The 20,220-nt window shown below is 39.6% G+C and overlaps 1 protein-coding gene across 1 annotated transcript in view; it reads left to right on the forward strand.

The window, feature by feature from the left end:
* Positions 1-20,220, forward strand: part of EBF1 (EBF transcription factor 1) — a gene marked incomplete at its 5' end in the record, with an annotated part of 267,358 nt that overhangs the window by 240,109 nt on the left and 7,029 nt on the right. The window contains 3 exons of the mRNA XM_082291500.1: positions 17,669-17,734; positions 18,318-18,495; positions 19,956-20,135. Of these exons, the coding sequence (XP_082147626.1) occupies positions 17,669-17,734; positions 18,318-18,495; positions 19,956-20,135 (424 nt within the window). The remainder of the gene's footprint in view (positions 1-17,668; positions 17,735-18,317; positions 18,496-19,955; positions 20,136-20,220) is intronic.

A 20,220-nucleotide genomic window follows, 5' to 3' on the forward strand; every position in this document is an offset into this window, starting at 1 on the left:
GACAAATGAATTGTTCACTTAATGTACCTCCAGTATAGCCTTTATGACTGGGCAATACTTGTGACCTTTCTTCTGTAGCTCCCTGAGCTGTCCAAAGGCTTTCATCAGAGATTGTTGTAGGCTTCGATTAGTTGCATTTCTAAAGTGTTTGAAAGGTGAGAAGATTTCCTAAACACTGGAACTTAATTTGTTTAATTCCTTGAAAGAAATAAAATTCAGTGTGTGACTTTTTTTACAGGTTTATTCAGTCCTTTATCTTGCCTAGGAAGGCTGCAGGTTGTGGTTTTAGGGTCGCTGATGTGTTGTCCTTCCCTCTTACCATCAGAGAAACATGCTGTCCTGGAGAGTTACACTTACCATTGGCTCTGTTCATCCTCTGCAAGCTGTCCTTTTCCCTAACATTTGGACAGACTTGCAGCAGGACACAGCTTTCATGGCTTGTCAAGTTTCACTCCAGAGGTGCAACCCTTTCCAAAGGAAGAGAGCATCCTTCTGTAGGGGCATTTATTTTTTTTAATCTCTATCCTGCCTCTGCTGCCAAATGTGCTTCTGGAGAAAAACAGTTTCTCAGAAAAGAAGAAGCCAGCCTTCACTATGCACCAGGCATTTGGAAGGCCCCAAAAAAATGCTGCACAAAACTTCCCTAAACCCAACATTCCAGCCGACTAGGAGATGGCCATGGATTCTATTTAAAGCAGGAAATTAAAGTAAAATAAGACTGGGAAATTCCAAATTGGGTCATGTGGCCAGGGATTGTGGTGCATCACCAACTTCCATAGGAACTGGGCTCCTTTTTGACACCTGAGGCACCGAGGGGGTCCCCAGCAGTACCCCTTTGTGCTGGTGTGGGAAAGTGGGAATGCAGCCTCCAGGCTGAGCACCCTCCACTTTCCCATTTTGACTGAGACTGGTACCACATATTCCTGCTGCATGTCATGGGACATAAAAGCAGGCAGAAGAAAGCTTCTCCTAGCTCCATATCCTGACTCCAAAATTTAGCAGGTATTTATGGATAAGGTATGAGACTGAGAGTTAGCACTGAGTCATCTGTTCCCTCCTATACCCTCTTGGCTTCATGTGCTTCTTTGAAGTACCTTTTGAACCAGTTTCTCAGACCTTTAAATCAAGGGAAATTGTGGCTATGTATGCAGAGGTAAGATGTTATGACGTAAAAAAAAGGTTACTTCTTAAGGGTGGGACAAACTCAGTGAAGAAACTGGTAACACTGGGCAAGCTTAGAGGGAAACAAGATGAAGACAGGACCTTTTTTTCTGTCTTTGGGTAATTCCTCCTGTGCAAGCTTGAAGGTTGGACCTCAAGTTCAAGTCTCATTAATATGCCATGCACAGAGGCTGAATGCAGCAGGGGTTGGCACATGTCGACTTCTGTATTTGAGGCAGTGATGGTTCAATTCCCAGCATCGCTTGCTGGCTCCAGGATCATCATCAAGGACGCTGTGAGCCTCTGTGCTGGTGAGCACTGCACAGTGCTCTTCCCCATGTCATTAAACCAGGAAGGGCTTTGGCACTTTTCCACTACAGACAATTCTCAGTGGCTACTTAGAGGAGTGTTGGAAGCCATATGGCTCCCACAGTGGAACCACGGGCAGAAAGGGCAAATGTTCGAGAGAAACAGCAGAGAGGAGAGCAGTGCTCAGAGCTTTCAAAATCCTTCCCTCCATTTTCCCCGTTGTCCTCACAGGGAATCATCACTTTCTATTAATGAAAAAGCTTGTGCCTTTGTATTAAATAAATAAAACAGATCCTATTTCTCTAATTGCTGCTAGGGTTCGTGGCCATTATTCCATTGAAATATTGCTGGTGAATTAGAGATCTTTCCAGAAGTAGAAATGGTTATAATTTTTGCGTTCATAAGGGCATGCTGCCCTTCCCATGGACCATCAAGAGCATTCTGCTCTGTGACTTATCCCTGCAGTCAAGGAGAATTGTTGAGGCCATCGAGTGTGTGTTAGCACATGCTCTGCCCTCCAGGGTGGAGGAGTTAGCAGCATTTCTAAAACCACTGAGGCTGTTTGAGAAGCTTGATCTCCACAAGTTTAGAACCAGTACTTTCAGAAGTGCTCAAAATTTATGCTCAGGATGAATTTTTTTAAATGTTCCAACTATCTCCTGGAAGAAGGCAAAGGAAGAAGCCAAATTTTAAAAAATAATTTCTCCTTTTCAGTGCTTCGTTAGCCAAATTCCAGTAGAGAATGCCCTCCCACAGTGAAGAGAATGGGAGCACCTGGGAACTAGGGTCTTTGGACTGCGAGATTGACAGCTGATGTGCTTAAAGTAGAAATGCAGTATATAGTTTCTGGAGAAAAGAGTGGGAGCTAATGTTGGCAGCTGAACTATGAAGCCAGCTTGAACCAGAATCCTGCTCCTTCCTTGTGCAGAGCAGGTCAAGGAAGGCAGCCAGTGGAGGGAGATGTGCATGTCTGTACAGACACCCCCATGCCCACAAGCACCAGGAGCAGTGACAAGGTGTGGTGGGATTAGCACCCAAAGCTTGTAGTGAGATCAAGTACCAGGAGTGTGCTGGGCAGTGTAGCCTGTCCTTTCTAATACAGACAGGAGGCAGATCAGAGGAAACAAGAGATCTCTGTGGAGAAGTGAAAATGTGATGCTAAGGTTGAGAAATGGTGTCATTGTCCTGCAGGAGCAGTCTGTAGAGAGCCTGTGTGGAGCTGGGAACAGCCCTGCACATGTGTGTGCCCCATTTCCATCTCGTGTGTTTGCACACAGGCACACAAATGCACTCGTGTTGTTGGTTCCTGTGCACGTAAACTGCAGTGGAGATCACTGAAGAGTTCAGATCACAACAACATGTTGAGTCTATTAAGGCTCATTCATGTAACTACCCTGCAATCCTTAAAATAAATCCCTGGCAGACACGTTGCAATTCTGCAATTTTGTTAAAACTCCACAGCTAGAGCTGTAAAACAGCTTCAACTGTGAGCTAGATTTGAAACACATCCATCCTAAATGATTTAATAACAACAATTCCTCTTTATATGCAATTTCCTAGATTTTATTTGCCATTTTCACCACTCCTACAACTCATCGCTTGTATTTAGATTAAGCAGAAGATTGTTCACTCTGTATTTGAGAAGCGAGTCATTGCATCAACCCCCTCTGTGATCTGATGTCCTCTCCCTCCCAGTCTGTTCCTTCAGGGTTCTCTAGGAGACCCCTTATCCCTCCTGAAAGGGACCTTTACTTCTGGTTTCTCTTCATGTAGATGAAAGTGAAGCTTCTCTCTCTAGTGCACAGGGGCCTCCCTGCTGTGCTGAGAGCACAGGTAACCTGAATCCTCCTTCCCTTCAGCTCCTTTTCTCTGGTCAGTCATTAAACCCCCCCAAGACATAGCCCACCTCCTCATTTAGGCCACTAATAGAAGACATGTGGTTATTAGGAATCAGAGGCTGGCAAAAGCAGTTGTCTTTTTCTGTATGGAATCCCACAGATCTGCCCTTTATCCATCGTGACATGGGTAGTGTTTATATTGCAAATAAGGGTTGTCTCTAAACGTGGGTGGTTGGCCCAGGCTTGCTAGCAGAGGTTAAAATAGCAATGAAGACAATGAAGCTCAGGTTTGCTGCTTCAGACAGACCCAATGGAAATTCCAGAAAGGATTGCCATCTGCTAACACAACATATACTGTGTTTTAACCTAGGTTAGTAATTTTCAGCTAAGAAAGCACCATTTCTTTTTTTCCCCACCCAGTGTAAAAAGAGAATCAGAAAACTTTTATACTAAGTGTGGGCAGGAAAGGGGAGCATGTAAAGAGGAGCTCTTAGAGTTCATCTGTACAGCAAGGAGGTCATGGGATGTGCTTGGAGGTTTCTACGTTCTACTGTAAAATTTACAGAAATGTGAGATCAGAGTTAAGGTTGGTATTGAACCCTCAACAGTTGGGGTTTTTTAAGTTTCCTAACAATTTGAGCCCTTAGTTGGCTGAGGAGCTCGTTTAGGTTGCTGAGGTCTGATATTTTGTTTATCCTATGGAAAATATTCAGCGAGAGAGCATCAAAACTTTTGAGATGGCGAGGTACCTGTGAAAGCATCACCTTTATGGGGTGGTGGATGTCAGAGGGGTGTCTGGGAATATGCAGAGAGTCTGAAAGGAGAGAGCAAAGGGACAGACTGCTCGCTGAAGGGCAGAGCCAGCACACAGGGCTGGCAAGGAGCCCTTTCCTTTCTGAAGGTCAGCAGTATGCACACACATTTCAGTGAGCTTTCTTTATAACTGGGTCAGCATTTACTCAGCAAATGATTAGAGCAGATGGTGTAATTTAGAATCTATGACAAAACTTTTAATAGATCAGGGCTAACATGATGACAAGGAGCTCTGTGCCATTCTCCACTCCCACTTTCTGCTTTGCCTTGGGGTAAAAATCATGCCTGGGATTGGATCTTCTAGTCTGCACATTCCATCTGAGCCACTCAAACCACTTGTTTGAACATCCTGTAGGAGGGATCCCCACATTTCTCTGTTCCTGTATCCTCATCCTGGTTGGTTTTAAATACAACAATTAACTGAGGATGGCAGGAAGACACCAAACAGGTAAACACAGTCCCTTCGAGGAGCAGGTTTTGAAGGAAAAAGCCACAGTTTGAAGAAAGTAACAAGAGCTGCATTTGTGTATTTTGCTCCATGGAGCTGAAAATATCTAGTAAATTGATCCCGTGGGAGTAATAAATACACATTACTTTATCTTGTACTTCATGTCCTATACCCCTGAGCCTTGATAGAACAACACCACTTAATAGACTTAAAAAAAGAGTAATTACAGTCATTGGTTGTGTGATATTTCAGCCCTTCCAGCCCTGCCTGACCTTCTAATTTAGCTCACCGTGTCTAACTAATGCATTTATATTCATCTTTTATGAAGCATGTGTAGTACAAAATTGACTTTGCAGCCTTTAGCAAGCTGTCTTACCAGGTTTAGGATCCGGTTAGTACAGCGTACTGTATAGCATATGTACATTTACAGCAGAATTTTGCATGCATATGGTTCTGATAATCTATTATTTTTTATCCTTGTGGAAATAAAATAAAAAAAATTTTTTTCCATTTCATCCTCCCCTCCCCTTTTTTAAAGCTTTTATTCATTGCGGCATTATTTACAGCTAAACATGCGGGCAGAAAGATGCAAGCATTTTTAAAATGATTACCACTAATGTTTCTACTTGTCAGAAGTGCTTAAATTTTCCTGCACTTTGTCTAAAAACTTAGCACTTTTACCTTTTAAGAATTACAAATTTCTAAGATCTTACCAAGCTGATTTACAAACACGGCTGACAGTTTATGATGAATGATGTTGCAAAATGTGCAATATGTTTCTCTGTCATTTCTATGCATGTATATATTAGGAGGAAGATTAAGAAGAGAGAGAACCCCCCTCTGAAAGAAACCCTTGAGTTAGAGAGCACACACACAAATCTCTCTCCTGTGTTTCCTCATAACTTCCTGCTCACTTCACTCATCCAGTGGAGCACAATTGTTCTCTGTGCATTTTCTCCCACCATATGGTATCCTCATTACCATACACTAAGGGTCCATATGGGGAACTTGTGAAGTGAACTGTATTCATTTTAGCTGCCAGATGAGCAGCCTTTTGCTTTGCAAGCTTAGCTTAAGTCATCTGCTGTCTTTATGTTGTTATGGCAACACAGCACCAATAAAAAATTCTAATCTACTGTAAGTGTCTGGGATCACAGTATTTTAAATGCTCCCCGTAACTGTCCTCCGAGTGAGGAGCTTGTTCTCTCCGTGGGACAAAGGGTTATTGTCAACTCCAGCAGGTGGCAGTAAAGAAATTGTTTCTTTTTTTCTTTAACCTTTCATAAAAATATCTATTTTTCCATTTCCCCCATATCCACTCACCTCAGAAAGTCATAGAATTACACAACACAGTCAGTCCTTTACATACCGAGGATTTCTGATGCTCAGGTAGGAACTGCAGGTGATACTCTTAGGTTACAGCTCAAATATTAAAGAGACCAAAGAATGGAACTGTGGAGGCAGCTCATGCACTTTATTGACAGAGATCCAGGCTCAAGTACCACTTCACCAGGACTCTGATGCCTCCATAGCCACACAGCTATGTTCAGTTTTGGAGCTGTTTTCTAGCTTCTAGCTACATTTCCAAACTCCTGAATCAAACACAAAGCTAATTAAGAATATGTTATATTAATGGAAATAGGCAGCAGCATCCTTAAATATAAATCATTTTCACCTCTGCAGGCCACATGATACGTTGCATCTCTGTCTCTCTGTCTGCATCGAAAGTGAACGTTTGTAGTCTCAGTTCATCAGTTCACATTAGCCTCATGCTGAATATTTAAACACAGAACAATTTGAACACACCATGAAGAGAGACAGTGACTGCACTTTCACTTGGAACAGCAAGAGCTCATCTAATAATAATTTAGTAAATCAGCCATTTAGTGGCTCAGTTGTATACTGTATTGTGCCAAGTAATATTCAGTTCAACTGTATGCTGGTGAAATGGAAATTCAGACTCCAGTCATGTGTCGCTTTTTTTGTGCAATGGAGAGATGAAGTGGAAAACCACCCTCCCAACAGACTGTTTGAATGTAGTGATTTATCAAAAATAGAGCAAAGTGACAATATAAGCAGGATTTGGTTGTACGGGGTACAATCTATTCTAATTAGGCTTTTATTATTGTGGTTTATCCTGTGCAGATTATTTGATAATTCAGGATTTGCACTTACCTCTTCAGTTTGTTTTATATATGGGCAGAGAGCAGATCTATGTAGTTACAGCCTAGTTACAGTCCTTTAAAGCCCAGTCCTCTGGGAACCCTGGTGAGCCCTTTATAGCCTTATTTTGAGCCCTGGCTCTCAGGGAACACAGGAACAATGGGGAAACACAGCTGCTACCATGGGTGTTACTTCATAGCATGAAAGCAATATCAGATTGATTCCTTTTCCCTTCTTAAGGCTATCAGGGTTTGCAGGGAGTGGTTATATCTTAGACTAACTGATATAGCTGGAATAAAACAGGCTTTTGGGTGCCCGTCCTTGCTTCCTGTGTGCTGACTGTACCTTTTCTCGCCTGTATCGGTGTCTCTAATAAAAGTTATTACCTCACCCTACAAAACTTCCCTTGGTTGTAACCATAGACCACTGTAACTTCAGCCAAGCAGCTACACCTCAAGGCTGTCTCTGATGAAGATGGGGGAGCGAGTGTGTTTTCCTAGAAAGTGTGTTGTGAAGTTTAATTTGCTCCCATTAAAGTGGTGCTTTGAGATCTCTGAATGCGGGGCATTGCTGAAGTGTGAAGTAATGTCTATAATCTCACCTAGAGTTTCCATTTCTGGCCTAGTTTTAGGTGTTATGTGGTGATGTAAAATATGATTGCCGTGTATTTCTCACAACACAGCCCAATTGAGTAGCAGAAAAAGCATCCTCCAAACCATCATGATGCCATTTAGCAGAGAGTGCTGGAAGCAATAGGATGCCTCTTGTCGTAATTCTTCTAAGAAATACAGAGCCTCACAATCTATACCCAGCTGCTGACGCTAGAAAACGCAAGCATTTTGGTAAAATGAATCAAGCAGTAATGTTTCTTTTATGAGATCCCCTCCCAGGAAGAGAAGGTTTGGCACCATTTGGAGATCAGGCTCAGTGATCTGTCATAGCAAAGGCAGCTGTCCTGGAGTGTCTCCCAGGTCACCCGATCGAACTGGTGGCTCTTACAACTGTATTATTGCTTATGGAACAGTAATTGAGGCACCATGGTTAAAAATTACCTGGTCTAATAGGCAGTGAACAATTTGCACTCAATACAATTATAAGCCAAATCATTCATTTCATAACACTTGGACTAATTTATTTGTTGACCTTTTAATATCCATAGCTCTTCAGTAGTATTAACTGCAACTCGGACAAAATCTCTTGTTCATTTTACATTCATTGATTTTTTTTTTTTTTTCCATCGAGGCAATAACAGTTGTTTGAGTACAACCTTTTCTTTCTGCTGTAAAAGTCAATCATGTAACTTATGGTGATATAACTCAACTGGACTGGAATGTCCTCTAAGTACAATAGCACAATCTCAACCTACTTGTACAGACACGGAAATGCGTTTTGGATTTATTTTAAAGAACATTTTGGAATACATTTGTGACTACAGATAACAAATGATACGTTTGCTGAGAGGAGAATGAAAACAAGACACAGAAGCATTTTTTAAAGCAGAGCCACATATATTTAACACATTTTTTGTTGATATATTATGGGCAGCCCAAGATACAGAAATTGTGAAGTTCATTGGTTTTGTTCTTTAGGATGACCTAAGTGTCTCCACTGATAATGCTGGATTCATAATCCATCTGGACATAGCATCTTGAAGTCCAAACATTTGACAGAATAGAGATGCTTAATTTTCACAAATGTGAGCTTCAGACAAATAAAATGTGTTTTAAAGTATTTTTAATAAACATAATTATAAACATATCATAATTATAAACATATCATAAATAATCATAATTTGATAATCTGGATTTTCTTTCATTATTCAGCTGTAAACTAGTGCGAGAGCTAAGAGGTTTGGTTGATCAAAAAAGCTACTGAAATACTGATATATTTTGAAAAGTCAGTATTTTGAAGCAATTCTATAAACTATATTGGTGTAGTGACAATGGCAACACTTTTCCCTCAACAGTGAAAAAGGAGCCCTAGATTGTGTAAAATGCTGTGCCTGCTTTTACTTTGTGGAGTTGTACACAGAAATATAGTGTTACCTCTGTGAAATGTTGGATGAATTTCTAAAATTCATGGTTATTCAACATTTATTCTTCCTTTGGATAATTTCAGCTGAATTATAGGACTGTAAATTAAAAATAACAATATGAAAAATGAAATATCTTTTATTTCTGATAAGAAAGTTGAAACTTTTTAAGAATATCTGTTAGGAGCCACTTTGTTAAAGTTGTCTTTCTGAGCCAAAGCCTCTTTGTCCAATAAAATACTGTGAGTCTTTTGAACACATAATTATAAAAAGTGGTTGTTACATTTGGTATTTTATGCTTCCCTAGAAATTACCACTTGTATCTGCACCTAATCTATGGTCTGTCTTTTCATTTCAATTGGGTCTGAAGTGGTCCTTGGCTGTAATGAGAATGCCCCTTTCAAGAGACTTCTTTTAATTATGCCAATGATAAAATGTAAGTGAAAGTAGTCATTTGTAGGGGTTATGACTGAGCAGTGTTTTAGCTGTAATACTAAAACCCACCAACATTATTCCAGTCTCTATTTCAACATTTTTATGCATCTGCTCTCCACAGAACGGAGTGGAATATTATTGTAGGTCAGAATTTCAATGTGTCTTATTTTTCAGTTTCCTCCTGCTATTAAAAGTAACCTGAACACTCGATTTCTAACTGCTCATGCTTCCCACCTGAAGCATCCAATCCAGAAAAGTGACAGTTTCACAGATCTTAATGATAGGCTGGGTTTTTCTGTCTGGTTTGGTTTAGTTTGTTGGGGGCTTTTTTTCTCCTTCATTAAAAGCAAGCATGGGTGGGTCTTTAATGTCATTGAACACTTGTGTTTGGTTTCTTTTATAGAAAAGAGCTAATTAGACATATTTAGATTTTGAAATAGGTAAATGCATAAGACAAACTGTGAAAATAAAATGGACAAAGCACATATCTACAATTTACACTTCAATTGCTACACAACTCCTCTGATTTACCTCAGCAGGATTTTTGCCATGCATTACCAAGCATATTCCTCTATAGATTTAAATGTAGCCAAGTGAATTTTGCCAGCCAATACAGTCTAGTTTGACCTAATGTGAGATCAATTTAAAAGTGTTAGGACTTGACCTGTGTTTGGAAAGTCTTTGTGTATACAAATCATAGAAAATAGATATCAGCCTGTCCATTTGCCAAGGAAAGCTCTTCACTCTTACAAATACATAATTTGATATCTGCATTGTGCCATGCACAAAATCACAAGCCACAGGTAATCGTTTTTAGTCGCTAGTATTCCAGGGAATTTTTCTAATGGACACAATGATACAATCCATAGAATAAAGCTTCTAAAACAGCCTGTGCAGTATCTTGGAATGACAGTGTCAGAATTTAGTGCCTCTGTTCATTTTTCCAAATTCTTTGAAAGTTTACCTAAGGCCAGACCTTCAAATCATTCAAAACATTCTTCTTCTTCCATAAGAGAATGTTGACGATTTCCGAAAAATATATGGGTTTAAAATAGTCAGAAAATTTTGAGCAATAACTCTTCTTTTTCCCCCCATTTTTTCTCTTTTTTTCCCAAGAAATAGGAATGTTAATACTAGCAAGAGCAACTATCAGGAAATCTTACATATGCAAAACCAAAAAAAACCCCCCAAACCTAAATCTCCATAGTCTCAATAATGAACCTCTGCTTTAAAGTACTGTAGGTGCTCATACAACTGGTTTGCAGTAAATTTTCAAAAATAAATGCCTGAAGTTCCTATCCAAGATTGCCATGGGGTTGAAGGTATTGGAGGCACATAAGGAAAATTTAGAGGGAACTTTTGAAGTCAGGTAGAAGAGAAGAGTCTAATGTTGTCATTTGCTTGCTCATGTGGATAAATCAGGAATAATCCTTTTGTAGCCTGGATAGATGGGAATAGTGTGAGTCACTGTAACCCGGTGGGATGGAGGGATTTCCATAAAGGAAGTTGGTGAAGGATTTTTTGTTAGTCATTAAATTATGTGGACTTACCCATTTGTGCTCTATTTTATATCTAATTAGATTGTCTTCTGGTGATTCACTGAATATGACAAATGGACCATTGCATGACAGATGGGATGGCATGAAAGAAGTGTGTGCAGGAGAACTGGTCCTTACACACTACAGATCTTTCAGGTTTTTGTACAGCATGGAAAATGTGTTTCCTCTCCTGATCTCGCTTTTTCAGACCAAGGGGATCTGTCATTAGACCCTCACAGTGTGAACCTGCAGGACAATCTGTGGGAAATGCTGTAGGAGAGGCCAGAGAATTGGTTCCTGAGGGGACAGGTTTGTGAGTCCCACATATGACTGATGCCTGCCAGCTCTCAGCTGATGTGCTGTAGGTTGTGAACAGATATAAGGGTACAATGCTGTAATAACTACCAGCCCTGCACTGGGTGCATGAAAAGTAGATTGGCCTCATGAGGTAAGATTTGACAGCTCTGAAGGGTTCCTGCACGTGGCTGTAAATGCCTTTTTCTGGTAAACTGTGAGGGGTTGGGGGCAACACATGCTATAAACATACTTAAAAGAAGCAAAGTTCTACAGCTATCAGAGGGACTTGGGTGGGAGTCATGACACCACTGTTGTCCCTAAAGTCCCTAAAGGAGATGATTTGGGGCCTGGCAGAGTGATTTTAGTCCTGCATATCTGCTCTCACATGCCCACTCTTCCTTCACTTAGAGACCCAACATTAGCAGAGAAGTCCAGAGCTTTTAGCAACAGAACCCTCCAAATTGCTTTCCAGGTGCCTCAGTTCATGATAATATGGTGGGAGCATCCAGACTCTCAAATGACAGTTTATTCAAAGAGTTATTCCAAACCAATAATATTAATGGTGGTTTATTCCATGCCACCCTGTATCTAGATGAAGTACACATCTGTGTTAGCTACTAATTCTGTTGTTATTATGTGCCCATCATTTATGGAAATGGAGACCACCAGCATGAGTGATGTGGATTAAAAAAAGGAGGTGGATATTTTTTTTAGTGTTTAACTACACCATATTTCCAGGAGGTTAATGGGTGTAAGATGGGAGACTTGCAAGGACAGACTTTCAGGTGATCATCATAATTTTCTTCCTTCTTTTGTCAGCAGCATTTGCAAAGACTGTTTGACAGGGTGTGTTTTCCCTAAATGCATTTATCACCTTTGTGGTTAAGAGGAGTTTTAATCATTGATTCTCAATGTTTATGGCTAAATGCCTGCTCCCATTTGCACTTCAGCATTTGTTCTTTCTGCTGCCTCATAGAGGCTTCCTATATTTTATTTATAAGGTTGGCTCATTGTGGAGCAGGTGGTAAGGTTATGCATGACTGTTTTTAGTGCTGAAAATTTAGGCTGTGATTTTCAGTTTGGGTGGAGGCTGATGAGGCTACAGTGGCTTGGAAAGACCAAGGTTCTAGCTCGCAATGCAGACTTGTTTTCTGGAAGTTGTCATTGAAATTCAGTGGCAGGAATTCAGTGCACTTCCACCTTGTAGGCAGTGCTAAGCTGAAGCTTTTCTTTTTGCCCCTCAAGTGAGATATATTGTCTTTCTCTCCCATTTTGCCTTCTTGTGTTTGTGGTATCTATATGGTATTCATTTCTTTGGTATGATTCAATCATAATATATGGAAACAATTCAGTTGTTTGTTTGCTGGAAAAGTTTTCAACTTTGTGTGAGTACAGGTATCTTTTTAGAGAAATGGCCTCGTTATTTTATACTTCCCATTAGGCTGGCATGGCTCCCTCAGTTTTACAGTAAATGGAGGATCTTTACATTTTGAATGGTGTTTATGAGTATTTATAAAGCTGTAATTGCTGAAAATGATACAATAATGCAGTGCTCAGTGTTGATGTGGAGAGATGGGATGTTCTGGACAGGCTGAAGCTCTTGTGTACCAAGCTCAATGTCTGGCATTTTAGATCTTTGGCATCCTTCTAAATGTCTCTCTTGGTTTTGCCTTTATATTTGAAAGACGTGTTCACAATTTTATCTTTTAAAATATAATGCATATGCAAATTTCAAGTATAAGTTTAAAACTTACTTCTAACCCATGTCCTTAACTATCATATTTATAATTTCACCAATTGAAAACCAAAGGGAAAGCTTGAGCACAAATTGCTGTGATTTTGACTAGAAATTTCAGAATGTGACCTTTCCAAGGTGAAGAAGTGAACGGGAGTCTGAGGCTGAGCATTTTGAGTCTGCAGAGGAGCTTTTTTGTTGCAAGTAGCCATGAGAGTAGGAAGTTAGAAGGCAGAGGCAGGAGGTCAGACATAAGAGTCAAGGAAGTATGAATGACATCATCATCCCTAAGTACCCTCTCAGAAGATGAATGAGCTCTCTCTTGTATTACAATGCTAAAGAGCATTAGAAGGTGATATGATATCCAGACAACACATAAGATAAATGCCTCAGAGGATGCTGGAACAGCTTTCCCCCCACGCCCTCCACGAGTTCATAAATCCTTTGGTGGTCTCAATAATACAGTATGTGGCTGATGAGTGTTATATATTGTGGTCAGCTTCTTCTTGACAAAATTCATTTCGATTTAACGAGTACCTTGAACATTATCTAATTTAGTTACTTTATCTGAACAACTCAGTGTAACTCTATATACGCTTTATCTCACCAGACTCACAGTCCTTTTGGGACACAGAGTGGATTTTTTTTTCATGAGTTTCTGAATAAAAAGTAAGCAGATGTTGCAAGAAGAAATAGCCCATCTCTTTTAAAGCTAACATAGGATGTGTTTGTCATGATAAATCTTGACACAAAGTGTTTTCATCATGACAAAACTTGAAATGCAAGTTTCGTGTTCTTAATGAAATCCTTCTGAAGAGAATGCAGGCCTCCAACAAAACACACAAAGGTGCTGTAGTGTTCAAGGTACACTCAGAATTGGATTTGGTTTGAATTTCAGTCTTTGTGCTTCAAAAGCATAGTTATTCCAGTATGATTTGTAATATCTTTTCTACAGTAATTTTGGGATATGCAAAGTTGCAGTAGATTTTGCTACTCACCCCCTTTTTTGTGTATGTAGACACCCCTTATTATCTTCAGAAGGAAAATTTGATCAAAATATTTAATTGTGAGCCTGTTTCAAAAATTACTAAAACTAAAAATCCCTCAGTAGAAAATCAGCTTCAGTTTGGAGTAAAAATGGACTCTGGAGTTTTGGTGTGTAGCTTCATGGAGTGCAGAGTTCTGATGTATCATATTTAAGGACTAAAGTAATCTTTCTTTTTCTCAATATTTGCTCAATTGTTATTTTTAGAGAAATAAAATTATTCTCCTTTGAAACGAACTGCAAAAAAAGACGACCCTCACTTAGGTCTAGCTAAATGCTGCAAAGTCCTTTATTCTAAACCAAAAGCTGTCAGACTTTTAGCATTAACAGAAAAGTGGATCTTCTTTGACAAATGCCCCCATAAATTAGATATTAACTTTAGTCAAACTCTGTCTCTCTCAGGAAATATTTCCACTTGCATATTCAATTGGAAGGACCTTACATGATGCCCACTTACTGCTATGAAAATCTAGGCTTCGGAGATGAAGGCAAAGAAAAATTTTTGTGAACAAAAGAATATCTGGAGTAACAGACCTTGAGTTTATGCAGAGATTTCTTTTTATGGAATGTGAGTTTTACTCACTTTTTGCTCTGTCTGCTGCTCTGTCCACCTCTCTATCTGTTCATCTGTTACCATCACAGTGGTAACGTGCAGTATCAATTGGATTTTAAAAGACATAGATCTCTTATACTAGCTGTCCTTTTTTATAATACCTTTTACAAATTTAATCAATGCATTTTAATATACAATATAGTTTAAGTGCAATATACGATAAATATTCAAGCTTCATCTTAAACATGCTCTAGCCTTTAAATTGTTAAAACTGCAGTGCCCTTTCAATCTACTTACATAATGTCATAAAATATACATTTCAAGGTAAATGAAGTCAGCTACTTCAATTTAGTCCCTCAAACTGGTAGTAAATGAGAGGTTAACACTATGGTGCCAAACCCATTATTGAGTAAATTTAGCACCTTGGACAGCTCTGTAAAATCTTTATTGCTTTCCTGACCTGCTCGTCATGTTCTGTCTATGTGTTCAGTGGCTCTCAGCTCTGATTGAAAGGCAATATATTAGATCCCGAACACAAACATGCTCGGGGGCTGCTTCACTGTGAGCGTAATGACATGGAGGTGAGAACAATTTTCTGGTCACCGCAATCCAAGCACCTTGCAAGGTCTGCTGCTCTAACTTATAGAGGACTTCGGGGGCTCCTTTGTACGTGGAGCAGCTTCTATCGTAATTTAGGCAGAGCTGCAAAGGGTTTAAGATGCATTCAGAAAACAAGAAGTTAATGTCTTGAGCCTGTCTTTAGCAGCATTTTATCGTGTATTTTTAAAGCTGGTTTGTGTCTATAAGAAGTACTGTCAGCTCAGGAGTAGAAGATACCACTATTTGACACAGGAGGGTTTTTCTGTGTACCAGCTACTTTGTATGATCTGAAAACATCATAAACAATAAATGCTTTTATTGCGTGAAAATATTGTTAGAGAAAGTATGAAACTCAAATTTACAGACTCTGATAATGTTGAAAAAAAAAAAGCATTGACTAGCTAAGGAAATTGAATGCTACTTGTCAAGAATGTTTCAATAAAGCATCATGACAATTAGTTTTATTTACATGCAATATGATATGGCATCAAAGAACTTCCAGTGTTTAAGAACTGAAATATATTTGATATTAGGTAGAGCAGCTGTAAGATTCTATGTAATTACCTCATTTTTTAACATGGTTTTCAATCTCTTTTTAGATGCACTCTAAGGTTTTTAGCTCAGCATTATATAAATAACTATGATTAGTCAGGTAGAGCAGAAAAGACTATTTAAAGTTTCTTTTTTTTTAGTAATTTGGCATAATGACAGCTTAGGTTAACAATATACCAAAGCAGTTTGTGGGCTCTGTATCACATTCTAATTTTCCATCAGTGAAATATATACTGCAAACAATTTCTACTGAAGTGTAATAAATCCTAGTTTGCAAAGTCAAACACCTGTGCAGTAATTTTCCATCTAAAATCAAGGAATGAAAAAGAGAACATTTTTTCAGTAATGTCTCTGTCCTTCTCTAGTTTGTATCTTCAATATGAGGTAAAAAGGGCACCTCAGTGTTGTGACGAACAAGGATTGTTTGTACCCGGATGCTGTTTGTGTCTGTCTGTCTGTCTGTGATTATACTGCTCACTTCTGTGGTCAAAAAGCAAAAAAAAAACCCACCCCAACCAACAATCGCAGCGGAAAACCAACCCCCATCTTAAAAATCAAGCAAACAAACAAACCAAACAAAACCCACCAACAGAAAGAGGCTGTAGCAACTTAACTCCTCAGAATCTGCTTCAAATGTAGTGATTTAAAAATCCATCAATTATGTATTACATCTCACTTCATATGTGGAAAATAATTTAAATGTGTGTTCTGAGACAGGGGTGTGTACAGCAGAAGGCAAGCCTAAATGTTTACTGGGAGAAGAAAAATCCTCCATCTCATTTTTGAATTTAGGACATTATATATGTCATAAGTAGTTACTGCAGTATGACAACTATTTTATCTTATATTATAGAGGATTTAAAATTGAAAAAAATGCTAATATGCATCTAAAAGCTTGTCATTTGAAGAGTTGTTCAAGGATTTTTGAAGAGGTTATGGTGACAGCAAAATGAATGCAATTATATCTCTATTTTCTGATCAGAGTCTACAGTATATGAAAATTGAGCATTACTGTTTCTTTTTGGTATAAAATATGGCTATTGTGTAAAATATTTTAAGTTTAAAAGTTTAACTTTGTAGAAAACTGTAAAATCCTTAGAACTGGTACTATTTTTGTAAGCTACCTACAGAAATATGCCATGTTGAATAGCATCATGTTAGAATATTAGAGCAGTACTTAGGAACTACAAAAATACGTTGTTTTACTCAAAGGATGTTCTTGGCCGGTTTTGATTGGGCATTTGGGAATCTGCTTTGAAAGATGCCTTGAAATAATAAGGAAAAAAAATTCTTCTGGGTTAATACTGCAATGCATTTTTATATTTTCTATCAGGGTTATCATCAGGACGCTGTAAAATGTAAGAACACAGGAAATGCTATTGTTACTTGAATGCCAGTATAAAATACCCTGAGAGATATTAAATGAAAAGGAACAAATAAGAAAATGGAGGGGAAAAAAAAATGCCCAAAATGGAGAACTGAATCTCAGACTATTTTAAAGTCTGCTGTCCATGCAGGGAATTTTTCCAGGAAACACTGCATGGTCCTGGGCCCTCCTCTCACACGCTGCATGTGTTTTTCTCTTGGGCATCATTTCATGTACATGGATCCTGCTCTGACCCCTTGTACCAGGACACAAACTGAAGAAGTCAAAGGGTTACATTACCAGTAGCACAGGACTGATTGGGTATCTTCTGAATGTGGTCTGCTGGGTAAGGTCACAATTCCTGCAGCACGCAATTAAGAATAAAATAAACACATTGAAGGGATTCATAACATGCTCTGAATGACATTGATTGCAGTAATCTAGTAAATGACCTCGGGATTGTATTCTGCAATAAACCCATGAGTGGTTTATAGTGCAGATGGTAGAGACAATTGAGTGATGTATTTTATTTTGCAGCACCAATGATTCTCACCTTTTGACTTGATTAAGTGTGTGTGTGAATAGGATGAACCAGTGATTTAACACCATTCAGTGGCTGCTGAGAGTTGTTACAATTAAGGTTTACCTGGTGGGAGTAAAAGAAGGAAAAAACACTACAAAACACAGTGCACCTAATAGAAGAGAATAAAAGATTCTAATATTTGTTTTCCCCACAAGGAGTTTATTGAACTCAGAAGAATGCTTCTGTTTTTATATTGACAGGAAGTAATACTTAAGAGGGCTGCTGATTTAGTAGAAGCACTCTATGGTATGCCACATAATAACCAGGTAAATGCATTCTACTTCAGCAATTCTATAACATGGCTATTTCTTACATGTACAGCTGGACCAGGGGCTAAAAGGATGTGATACTACAGTGGGAGACACGAATAAATGTAGAGGGTGATGCCATATCTGGGGTGGGGTTTAGTTTGCTTGTTTCCTTTTTTAAAGGGTGTGAATTTAGTGTTTGTAAAAGCACCATGGAGGCATTTCCCCACTTTCACCAGATCCTATATAATATGGGCAATGTTGTGCATTATGACTTGCCACCAGTGATTTTTCCATCTTCCCCTAAAGAGAGCTCTAAGGTGGAGCAAGTCCAGGCTCCAGCCCCATCCTTCCAGTTGGTCTTTTTATACAAAGTGTGGCCGCTGGGACTGAGACTTCCAACTCTCTTACCACAGATGTCAGGATTTATCAGGAAGGCAGCAGCTCCTACAAGCATTAGCTCTCTGTCAGCCAGCTGGTTCAGAAAGAAAACCTTTAGCCTTTGGACAGGGAACTGTTTCATTTGAGGCTGTAAGAAGAGGTTTGTCAGAGTCTCATTGGTAACTCTTCTATTTTTTTTTTCCCCCTACTTATCCCGTAGGAAATAATCCTGAAAAGAGCTGCAGACATCGCCGAAGCACTCTACAGCGTCCCCCGCAACCACAACCAGCTCCCCGCCCTCGCCAACACCTCCGTCCACGCGGGAATGATGGGAGTCAATTCCTTCAGTGGCCAGCTCGCTGTCAATGTCTCCGAAGCCTCCCAAGCCACCAACCAGGGTCAGGAGAAGACTCATCTTCCTCTCTCTATGGATCTTTTCTGATAGAAGTCAGGGGGGCGCTCAGGGCAGTGGCAGAGGGATGGCTCAGGGCTGGGAGCAGGGCTGGGCAGCCCATCCCACACCCTTGGATGACGCAGGATGGGGCTGCCCTAACTCAGGAAAAGCACTTCTGCATGTCTCTAACTAGCTTTTCATTCTGCCCAGAGCAACACTTGTATTTGTGTCTAAATCCCACTAATTTTAGTCGGCTTCAGCATGTACTTAATGTTAAGTACTTGCATATATATTTTCCTGAGCATGGATGATCTCTCAGTCTGGGCCTTGTGTAGCATTTCTTTATAACACAAAATTATCCCTTGAATGTTTATCTACTTCATTTGGGTTTGTTTTGCAAGAGATTTGTTTTGTGTTTTTTTCGGAGTTTGAGACCTTCATATATTTTACAAGCAAAGATAGAAATGTTTACAAAGACATTTTCGGAGCTTGTCTAATTTTTAAAATAAAGTGGTTTTCCCTTTGTATAAAATCAGTATTGGTTTAATTCCCACAGTTAAAAATAAAAAATAGGTGAAGAACATTTTTATAAAAGCCCTTTGCATTTTGCCCTCTCCTTTGCTCAGCTCTATGCATTCTCCAAATTAAAAATACACTTTAATGAGAAAGTGTTAGGACAAGGCTGTTTCTAGAATAGCAGACAAAAACTTTTTGCATTACACTAAAAAAAAAAAAAAAAATTACATTCAGATTGAATTCTTTTATGCTGTGTATTAGGAAGAAAAATTGGCAATTTTTCTTCTAGGAGTGAAAATGTATTTTTGTATTTCTGTGCTTCTAGAAACAAATCTTTCTTTATGAATATTTGGATATGAGTTTCCTAAAATGCCATTTCAGAATTAGGTAGAGATTCAAATTTTAACTTGCTGTCAAATTTGATGCTCATTTCCCACCAACATAACGATCAGACCAAGGCAGAAGGACAAAGGATATCCCACAAGCTGGAGAAATGCACTACATTTCCTGAAGTGTGCAGTGAGCATCTGAGATGTGTTAAATGACAGCGACATCAGAAAAGAGTTAACAACAATCACGTGCTTTTAACATACCTTGAGTGGGGCTGGACTCCTCACTCTGAAAATGTAGGTCATGTTTACTTCATTTCCTACAAGCAGCGCTTTCAGAGTGAGCGTTCATCTAACACCCAGCGGTGGTCTTTGCTCCAGGGCATCCATGGGTTGCCTGGGGAGCTCTGGAGGCTCCAGCCTCCCTCCTCCACCTTTGTGCTCGCTCCAGCAGCGACCTGGGCAGGGAGGTGTCCCAATTTGGGTCCCTGGTGGTCCTGGAGGGGTCAATCCCATCCCTCCCTGTGCTCCCTGGCTGGACTGAGCTCCCCCTTGGTTTGTGTAGGAAACTGTTGTGGGGCTAATTCCAGTTTCTGACTGTGTTCCCTCCCCACACAAGGTTTCACTCGCAACTCCAGCAGTGTGTCACCTCATGGCTACGTGCCAAGCACCACCCCGCAGCAGACAAACTACAACTCTGTCACAACAAGCATGAATGGCTATGGGAATGCTGGAATGTCAAATTTAGGCGGTTCTCCAACCTTCCTGAATGGATCTGCTGCCAATTCTCCCTATGCCAGTGAGTATTTTATGTATTTTCTGTATGTTGCACATTTTTATTAGAAGGAGGCAGTAGATTTTCTGTGATGCTCAATATTTATTTT

Source organism: Coloeus monedula (assembly GCF_965178545.1).
Source record: "Coloeus monedula genome assembly, chromosome: 15".
Taxonomy (NCBI): domain Eukaryota; kingdom Metazoa; phylum Chordata; class Aves; order Passeriformes; family Corvidae; genus Coloeus; species Coloeus monedula.